The 10,213-nt window shown below is 41.8% G+C and overlaps 1 protein-coding gene across 1 annotated transcript in view; it reads left to right on the forward strand.

Moving 5' to 3' along the window:
- Window positions 1-9,227, forward strand: part of ABCA13 (ATP binding cassette subfamily A member 13) — a gene marked incomplete at its 5' end in the record, with an annotated part of 329,842 nt that extends 320,615 nt beyond the window's left edge. The window contains 4 exon segments of the mRNA XM_082473913.1: window positions 2,792-2,911; window positions 3,823-3,832; window positions 4,152-4,197; window positions 4,200-9,227. Of these exon segments, the coding sequence (XP_082330039.1) occupies window positions 2,792-2,911; window positions 3,823-3,832; window positions 4,152-4,197; window positions 4,200-4,468 (445 nt within the window). The 3' untranslated portion in view covers window positions 4,469-9,227.
- Between the last annotated feature and the right edge of the window lie 986 nt (window positions 9,228-10,213).

Genomic DNA, 10,213 nt, shown 5'->3' on the forward strand with positions numbered 1-10,213 from the left:
ATAATATAATGAACTACTTGATGTGAAAGTTCTTAATATCAACAACGCCATGTGCGTGGGCGATTAGAGAGGACTGTTTGGAGGTTGAATGTAGCCGACAAGTATCCATCACTCAGCCAGCCCTCCTTATTCTCTCACTGGCTTTTAAAATACACGTGTGTATGTTTGTTATTCCATTAGTGCGTTGCCTGCTCCCTTGTTTTAGCGTTTATTAGGTGTATTACACTGAATGTTTGTGGTACCTAAATGTTGTATCCCAGCAATGGTCGAATGCTTCTTACTGGTGCCTTCACTGGCAGATGACGCTGTTTATTTATTTTTATGTAATCGCCGACTTTGCAAATGATGTGGATGTGATCTGTTGTCTGGATATGTGAGAGGGATGAGTGAATATATAAACGAATGACTCCTTGATTTCTTTGAAAGCTTTTAGACTGTAAAGCACATGAATCAAATAAATCCTTCGTGGAATTTAGATCATTGGCATAAATGTGTGTAGGTTATAGGCAGAAATGAGAAAGGAAGACTAACATAAATTAGATACTCACATCGTGAATGAATTTGATAATCTGCAAAGATTCTCTTAGTTATTGAAGATGCTGTGCTTTTATAACTTTCTGTCTACATGTCTTGTTGAGTATTCTAGAGAGATCCTCAGGAATTTGCCAACCAATTTCAGAAACATATTCTCTTGAGTTTTTTTTTTTTTTTAAAGAACTGTGTAATTCAGATTCTCTAGAGTAAAGCTGAATTTTAAACATTAATATGTATATATTCTTATAGTGAGAATTTGTTAGACAATTATTGGAATTTAGAGTGCATTTTTTAAAATGCATTAGGAAAATATGCCTGGAGGGCTGCCATTCCTGTGAATGTGAAATGGATCATAGTGTGTGTGAAAGAGCAAAGTCATTTCTGCTTATTCAGTGTTGTCTCCCACCCTTGTATTTTTATGTAGCAAGTGTGGCAAATGTGTGTCCTGATTTTTAAAATTTATTTTATTGAAGTCTAGGTGATTTACAATGTTGTGTTAATTTCTGCTGTACAGCACAGTGATTCAGTTATATATATATATATATATATATATATATATATATATATATATATACTTTTCATATTCTTTTCCATTATGGTTTATCACAGGATATTGAATATAGTTCCCTGTGCTCTACAGTAGGACCTTGTTGTTTATCCATTCTGGATATAATAGTTTGCATCTGCTAATCCCAAACTCCCACTCCATCCAACAACCCCCGCTTGGCAACCACAAGTCTGTTCTCTATGTCTGTGAGTCTGTTTCTGTTTCATAGATAGGTTCATTTGTGTCATATTTTAGATTCCACATATAAGCAATATTATATGATATTTGTCTTTCTCTGTCTGACTTACTTCACTCAGTATGATAACCTCTAGGTCCATCTGTGTTCTGATTTTTCATTTGCTTTGTCTAACTCCCCCAGTTAAATCATGAGCATCTTCACACCAAAGAAAGGGCTCCTTCATTTTGGCCACGTCCTGGGCAGAACCTTGGTTTCACTGTACATTTATTCACCTGCTTCCTCAGTGCCACCTGTGCTGACCCGGGCAGGGCTCGGCCTCAGAGAGTCCCGAGAGCGAACTCAGGAGACCTGTGCCCCAGCTGCTTTCGCCGATGTTCTGTCCTCAGCAACCTCTCAGCCCTGAGTGGCCTGGAAACCGTTAGCTCGAAATAACAGGAGGCCGTTGGAGTCACACACAGGTCTCGGGGGATCTGAAAGCAGGGCAGGAGGCTGGGACACAGAACCGGGACGAGGATCTCTGGGTGCTCACAAGGCTGATTCATGTCCCTGAAGCGTGGCCATGCTGCCTTTGGCCTCTTCTTCACCAGGTAGATTCACCGGAAAAGTGCTTTGCCCAGAAACGTGTTAGTCAATCTCACATATGGAAAACTTCCTTAAATGCAACCATTTCCCCAGCAATGCTTTGTAAATGAAGGTGCTTGTAAGGCTCTGGGCATGCCTTTTTTCATCCATTCATTCATTCATTCGACCAATATTTATTAGTTCTAGGTGCTTGGGGTACATACAACAGTGAAGAAAACCAACGAAAAATTGCTAACATCGTGATATATTTGTGTATTTGCTTTCATTCAATAGATCTTTACGGAGATGCGAGGCATCTGGAGTATGCAGTAGAATAAACACTCATGGTTTTGGGAAGCCCCATGCATTCTTGGAGGTCACTGTTTGAGGTTGTGTATGGTATGAACGTAACCTCGGGTGTGGTCGCTCAGACCCCAGCAGACCTACCGCCCACATCTCTGCAATGTCAGGCCGAGGGGCCCCTGTAGTCACAGGGCCCGCAGGGTTAAGTACAGTTAGGAGAATTGTTTTCCGTGATAAACCAATGCCTGGCTTCATCCTGTAAGCAGCCCCTATTCCCTTCCATCCTTCCCAGCCACGCTGTCATCCCCTGAACCTGGGATGTTCTCAGGGTCCGTCTCCAGCCCAGCTCTGACTTCTTAACTCAGCACTTCGCTTTCACACTTTCACCCTGCCTCTTGTATGGACTAGGTGTTGATTCTAGAATTTGCTAATTTTTTGAAAAGACAAATCAGTATCTGTGTCAATGAATTACAGCAAACTGCATGAGTTATAATTACTTCCTGAATATTCTATTTTTGAGAACACAAAATTTTCCAACAATTTGGAATAGTTACTTTCTTTTGTTGCCTTCCTGTGAAAATGGACTTAGAGTTTATCCATCTTAGGGCTATATAATATTAACCTTATTTTTTAAATTCAACTCTCAGGTTTGGTGATGATTATACAGTCAAGGTTTGGCTCTGCAATGAAGCAAATCAACACAGTGCTGTTTCCGACTGCTTGAAGCTCTTTTTTCCAGGAATACAGTTTAAGGTATTGCTAATATTGTACATTACTTCTTTGTTTTGAGCTAAAAACATCTTATAAGTGTACTTGTCTTTTCCCCTGTTTTAATTCTTTGCTGTCAAAAGATATCTCTTATTGTTCTGGCCTCATTGCAAAGTACAGGCCATACCTCTCCACCCAAAATATCAGGGGTGGTGGATGTCACCTGACCTTGCTATAGGATGACAAGCCTGCTTTTCCCCTTGTTGGGTCACCCAGAGCAGATGGTGGTTACTCATCCCCCCTTTTCTGTGGGAACAACTTCATCACACAGTTTGTTTTGTTGAGGATGGAAGATACAAAAGTTAATTTCTCCCATGCATTTGCTGTGGGGTTTGTAGGCTCAGGGATTTCAACATTAATTCACAGGAAGGGCCCTGGGCTTGAGATCACAACCCTCTACACACTTGATGCAAAGTGTGGTGCCTGAGCCAGCAGGTCTTCATCACCTGGGAGCAGGTGAGAGCTGCAGTATCTCAGTCCCCAGCATAGTGACCCCAAATCTGCACTTTACCAAGGGGACCAGGCGATCCTTGTACACACAGACGTCTGAGAAGCGCCATCTGCAGTTCTCTTGGATGACCCCATGATTCCAGTTTGTCATAACTTCTAATAGGTTGTAGTCCTCAAAGGAGCTACGCATTGCGTGTCTATTTCATCCACGACTATTTGGTAAAATCCTACCTGGCGAGAAGCATGCCGTCCAAGTCACAGGGGTTCAAGGACCACTCTAAACTACCCCGTGAACCCGTTGTTGGGATCTCCATGTGCACCCGTGGAAATGAGGCTCAGAACAGTTAAACATCTCACCAGGAGTTGCTCAGCTAAAGGTGGGGATGGCCGGGTGCTCCGGTGTGAGGTTCAGGTGTCTCTGTGCATCTCTGTGATGTCACATATACCTCCTTCTTCTCAGCTGTCGACAGGTGTCTTCTTCCCCCTAGAGAGGGCTTCCCAGGCTTGTGGCAAGGTGGGGAGGGGCGGTGGCGCAGAAAGGGGCAGAACAGTCACCCCACCCAGGGGGACACCTCTTATCAAATATGCCTTGTGGTGAATCGTAACCCATGAAAATTCTCTGGAGACTCACAAAACTGACCCCCGCACCTAGTTAGTATTTAAAGGTGTGGTTTGCAAAAAGATAATTTATTTGGCAATTAAATATAGTGTGGTCAGTTTTGCTTAATGATTCCTAATCCTGTGATCCAATCTTTTTTTTTTTTTTTTTTTTTTTGCTTTTAGGGGTAGCGCCTTAATTTATTGGAATACCATGTGCCAAAAAGATGCGCGTGCTTAGTCTGTTCAGAGTTCTGGAGGACAATAAAAACTTCCTGAGTATCAAATATTACTCCATCAAGCAAACCCCTCTGGAGCAGGTATGGTACTTCAAAGGCGTCACCACGTTGTTTTTCTTGAGGCCTACTCCAGCCAACTTAAAAACGAGCCAGATTATACTTCTTGAGATCACCATATCTTTTATTACTCACCATTTGAGTTTGCAAAATTCTGATAAAGATGGTGAGTGTGAGGAGCCCCATTTATTGTGTGCTCTCCACTCAAGGTAAATAGTCACCATTCAGGGCTTCCAACTGCTCATAATTTCATTGGTCGCTCAGTTAGCAGATCAGGCCCCGTCAGCCTTCCCATCCCCACTTACCCACCCCCCCACAGTAATTAAAGGGGCTCCACTGTAAGTGAGCTGACTTTGGGAAGAAAAATGCTTGGTTCCCTGAGTCCCAGAAGGTGAAATTAGATCACAGGTCAATCTAAAGCCGTGCTTAAGGCATCGAGAATTTCCTGATGATTTATTAATTTTCCAGAAATGTTCATCATTCCTGGAGTTGGGTCCTCAGAAGACCTACCTGTTGAGGGTGATTTAGGAAGGGGTGCTATATGAATGAATGGTTATGAGTCTTAGGAAAAGTTGGGCAGGGCTTGGAGATGTTCCTTGTAATAGTTGAGAACAAAGGGTTGAGTGTTCCTCGAAGTTAATTATTTTCATCATTTATTTCAGATACTTGTTCATTTTGTGACTGAGCAGCAACAAACTGCACCACCTTCTGGTCCGTCCGCCGGTCGTGAGCACCCACAGAACCTGCCTGTCTAAGCGCTGAAGAAGACGTTGTTCAGAGAAATAAAACCTCGTCCTTTATTATAATTAAGATTCAAAGATCAAAGGAGTGAGTGGGCCGCAGAGGAGCTGGAAGACACAGGGCAGGCAGTCCAGTCTCATTATCTCCTTCATTTTCTGTTTTGAAACTCTTTGTTAATTAAGAATGATCACACTGAAAAGTCATTCTTTTCTGTAGACTTTTGGGCAGTTCTTTTGATTCAGTTACTGTCTTTGCCAAGCCGAGGTGGGCCCGGTTCCTGGGACACGGGAAGGAATTGACGTTCCTTCTGGAGCTGGAAAGACTGTCAGAGTTTGTCCAGGTCAAATATTCCATTTTAATTTTAAGGAAACTGAGGCCCCCAAGGCTAAAGACTTTCCTAACTTATTTGTATAGGCAATGGTACGCAGAATTGTTTTCTATTTTTGTTGTCCTTTTACTAGATTATGCTTACATGTGTCTAAATAACAATTCAGTGATTTAAATGTACCATTTCTCTAACCCTGGATGAAATTATATGTTATGAGATGAAAGCATACCATTTTTTCTTACAAAAGATGCTTTTAAAAAAATAGGGATTAAAGAGCTCTTTAGTCAATGCTTTAGCAAAATTAAATAAATCGAACTGGGTACACTGTATCATTTACAAAGAGTGTGACCAGAATTTCACAGATTATAAATTTAGGGGAATATAGAAAGAAATATAATATAGATGTATTTTCTTTTTATTAATTTGGATTAATAATTACTGTTCTTAAAGTCATTCTAAGTCAGTGGTTTTCAAAGTGTGTTGGTCCCCATAATAGCTGCATTTGCATCTCTTGGGAGCTTGGCAGAAATGAAGGTTCTCAGGCCGCACCCCGGAATCTAAAACTCTAGGGTGGGAGCCCCGCAGTCTTGGTTTAAACAAGTCTCCCTGGTTTCTGAAGCACATTCCAGTTTGAATACCAATGGTCTAAGGAAATATGTAGGTACCTTCTAATTATACAAGCAAAACTAGCACCATATGTAGTAAACATTAATTTTCAAACAATTTTTATATTTCTAAAACTCTGTCATTCTCAGAATTATTGTCCTAAGAGTATTTTCAAATATAACGTGCTCAGATGTGGCTCTAAAAGGCTTTGTAAACCCGGCCGTTTGCATTTTATAGCTAGTAAAACACATCAAATCACCGTGTCTGTTCCTCAAAATGGTTTCCAGTCAGACACTTCTGAGTTGAAATATTTCTCAACCTTCTTTGAGTAACATTCTTCTAAAACCCCAATGGAGGACTGCACTGATTTTATTTTAAAACTTAACCTTATCCAATTAAGTTTCTGAGTGACAGTAGCTTGTGATCAAAACAAAACACTTTCTTGTGGTATTTCTTTTCTGAAGCAAGATTTCATTAAAATATATCTTTCCTGAACATAATTCTATACTAGAGATATTTTTAAATGTTAAGGTTTAAGCCAATCATGGATCGTTTTGATTGAATGATTTTGATTCACATATATCACATGAATTATGCTTTCTAAAAGAAGTTACAATTTAGGGTTTTATGATTTTTCTCCCAATTCTACCATTGTCTCATTGTCAAAATGGAAGATGCAATCTTTTGTTGTTGTTGTTGAATCAATAGATAAAATTTGTGAAACACAAACATGTTTATACTGCCATAAATAAATGAAGTGTGCTTTAATATAATTGTGTTTCTGCCAGTATATTTCCTTGCATCTTTGGGGATCTAATTTAATTTTGGTAAGGAGGAAATGAAACTACTAGGATCTTTTAAAGCTTAAAGGTTAAAATTTAATTGTGTTTTACTCTGCTATGTTCTGCTCTTAGGGATTCTTTTCTAGGCTTTGAGTTGCTGCTCTCTTGAAGTTCACGCTTCAAGGTATGCCTTTGAACAATAAACAGGAAGAAAAAGAGAAACCCAACGTGCTAAAACGCCATATCCCAGAATACAGGACACAAAAGGTCAAATCTTATGTTAATGTTGAAAATGTCATTGCATTTATAAGTCATGCAGATATGTTATGCCTTTGGAGTTAAACATTTGTCTTAAGACCTTTGGGCTTAAGGTCACCCAACTTAGACTTTTAAACAAACTACCGTCTTTTGAAAGCATTCTGAGTGGAGTACTTTGTAAGGCAGAGACAACCTTGATGATTCCACTTCCACTGATCTGGCTTTTATTATACAGTTTATCTTTGCCCAAATGTTTAAACAGATGATGTAGTAAAGCCTTCATGCAAAGTCCAGAGTGTAAAACTCAAACAAGAAGTATATTTTTGGAATTGTAAAGAGTAAGGCCTTAAACTTAATACTTAGCTTCATTTAGTGGATATTGAATTAAAAAACGGTTCAACATTATCCCTCCAAAACATCTTACAGAATACTTGCACCACACACCCCCTCCCCTCAATATTTAGTGTTCGTAAGTAGGATGTGCATACTTCAGCTTAATCACATATTCTTCTACCCAAATGGGGAATATAGACATTTAAAATTTCCAAATGGGTGTGACCGTGTTCTCTCCTTTGGCTATTGCTTGGGTGTTGCATTATCCAGCTCAGTGTTGGTTTGGGGCTGGTATGTTTACAGTATGTTTCAACTCAGTTTCACACCCTTGAATAGTCCAAGCCCTTTCAGTCACACACGTGTGCGTGCACACAATCGTTCTTTCAATTAATATTATCGAGCCCATTCTGTGTACATAAATGGATGGTGGGTGCAATAAACAAGAGGTGAGGGATTCACAGTGCAAAGCCCCAGCCTCTGTCCTTGAGAAGCAGGCAGTCCAGTGGGGATGGCAGGTGAGGTCTGTGAGCCCTGAGCACACCCTGCTCTCCAACCAAAGTTGTGGGTACTGACCTCGTGGAGTCCCCACCATCTGGATGGGCCCGCACAAATGGGGAACAGGAAGAAGGATATTGGAAGGTAAGAGAATTTCAGAGCAAATTAACACTACTCAGTGAGCAGTGGCTATTTGCCTACGACTCTGGAGGGAGCTGATGTAATGGCTCCATAGCACGGAGAACCCAGCTCTGCCACCTTTAGAATTTCCCTTATGTTCCAATGTAGCTGCTGGAGCTCTAGCTATTGCAATATAGTCAACGCAGACAAGAAAGAATACATTGGATTAGGGGGAAAAGCACACCATTTAAAGAGGTCTCTTGGTTTATATGACATTGGACAGAAATAGTCACATGGCCGTATCTTAGCTGCAAATGTTTGGGCAGTACAGTTTTAGCTGTGGACCTTAAATGAAATGTGGCTTCTGATTCTATGCAAGAAGAAAAAAAACACATACTGGATAGGCAGCCAGCAGTTTCTACTATAGGAGCACGCAACAAGTTTTGTGGTCATTTCATGTGAGAACAGAATGAAATCAATTTTGGCCACATTGAGTGAACTAGGTAATGTCAAATTATGTGACTATTTTTGGGCAACCCAAGTTCTAAGAGTATTACTATTTTCAGGATTAGAGTAGTGTATTGACATCTGTAGATCAGATGCCATTTGTATTTATAAGCATTATCAAATTGAAGCAATAGATAAAAGAATTTTATGGATATTTTCCATTTGGGCTAAATAAATGACACTGTCATTTTCTCGCTGTTAAATCTCCTATTGAGAGCTTTAACAGATAAATTTTTCTTGCTAGAAAGGGTTTCAAATTGCTGAAAGACTTCAGAAGCATTTTTCTTAATTACTTGCTATTTCTTGTCTTTGCATGGAAGACATTTCACTATTTTTATCAGTAAATTTATCACATTTTTCTTTACATTCAAGTGTTTTAAGGAAAAATGAAGTCTACTGCATTAAATGCACGTCTCAAACATAGCAAAATGTACTGGTTAAAAAACACGTCTAGAGAGAGGAGCTTCAAGATGGAGGAAGAGTAAGACGCAGAGATCACCTTCCTCCCCACAAATACATCAGAAATACATCTACATGTGGAACAACTCCTTCAGAACACCTACTGAACGCTGGCAGAAGACCTCAGACTTCCCAGAAGGCAAGAAACTCCCCACATACCTGGGTAGGGCAAAAGGGAAAAGAAAAAACAGAGACAAAAGAATAGGGATGGGACCTGCACCTCTGGGAGGGAGCTGTGAAGGAGGAAAGGTTTCCACACACCAGAAAGCCCCTTCGCGGGTGGAGACTGTGTGTGGCAGAAGAGGGAAGCTTCGGAGCCATAGAGGAGAGTGCAGCAACAAGGGTGCGGAGGGCAGAGCGGAGAGATTCCCACACAGAGGATTGGTGCCAACCAGCACTCAACAGCCTGAGAGGCCTGTCTGCTCACCCACCGTGGCAGACGGGGGCTGGGAGCTGAGGCTCCAGCTTCGGAGGTCGGATCTCAGGGAAAGGACTGGGGTTGGAGGCGTGAAAACAGCCTGAAGGGGTTAGTGTGTCACAGCTAGCCGGGAGGGAGTCCGGGAAAAAGTCTGGAGCTGCCTAAGAGACAAGAGAGTTTTTCTTGCCACTTTGTTTTCTGGTGCGCGAGAGGAGGGGATTAAGAATGCTGCTTAAAGGAGCTCCAGAGAAGGGCCCAAGCCACGGCTATCAGCGCGGACCCCAGAGACGGGCATGAGACGTTAAGGCTGCTGCTGCCGCCACCAAGAAGCCTGGGTGCGAGCAGAGGTCACTATCCACACCTCCCCTCCCAGAAGCCCGTGCAGCCCGCCACTACCAGGGTCCCGTGATGCAGGGACAAGTTCCCTGGGAGAACGCACGGCGCGCCTCTGGCTGCTGCAACGTGATGCCGGTCTCTGCGCCAAAGGCTTGCCCCGCCTCTGTACCCCTCCCTCACCCTGGGCTAAGTGAGCCAGAGCCCCTGAATCAGCTGATCCTTTAACCCTGTCCTGTCTGAGCAAAGAACAAACGCACTCAGGCGACCTACACGCAGAGGCAGGGCCAAATCCAAAGCTGAACCCCGGGAGCTGTGCCAACAAAGAAGAGAAAGGGAAATCTCTCCCAGCAGCCTCAGGAGCAGTGGATTAAATCTCCACAATCAACTTGATGTACCTCCATCTGTGGAATACCTGAATAGACAATGAATCATTCCAAATTGAGGAGGTGGACTTTGGGAGCAACAATATATATATTTTTTTCCTTTTTTCACTTTTTGTGAGTGTGTGTGTGTATGCTTCTGTGGGTGATATTGTCTGTATAGCTTTCTTTTTACCATATATCCGAGGGTTCTGT

The sequence above is a fragment of the Balaenoptera physalus genome (assembly GCF_965194825.1).
Source record: "Balaenoptera physalus genome assembly, chromosome: 8".
Classification (NCBI taxonomy): domain Eukaryota; kingdom Metazoa; phylum Chordata; class Mammalia; order Artiodactyla; family Balaenopteridae; genus Balaenoptera; species Balaenoptera physalus.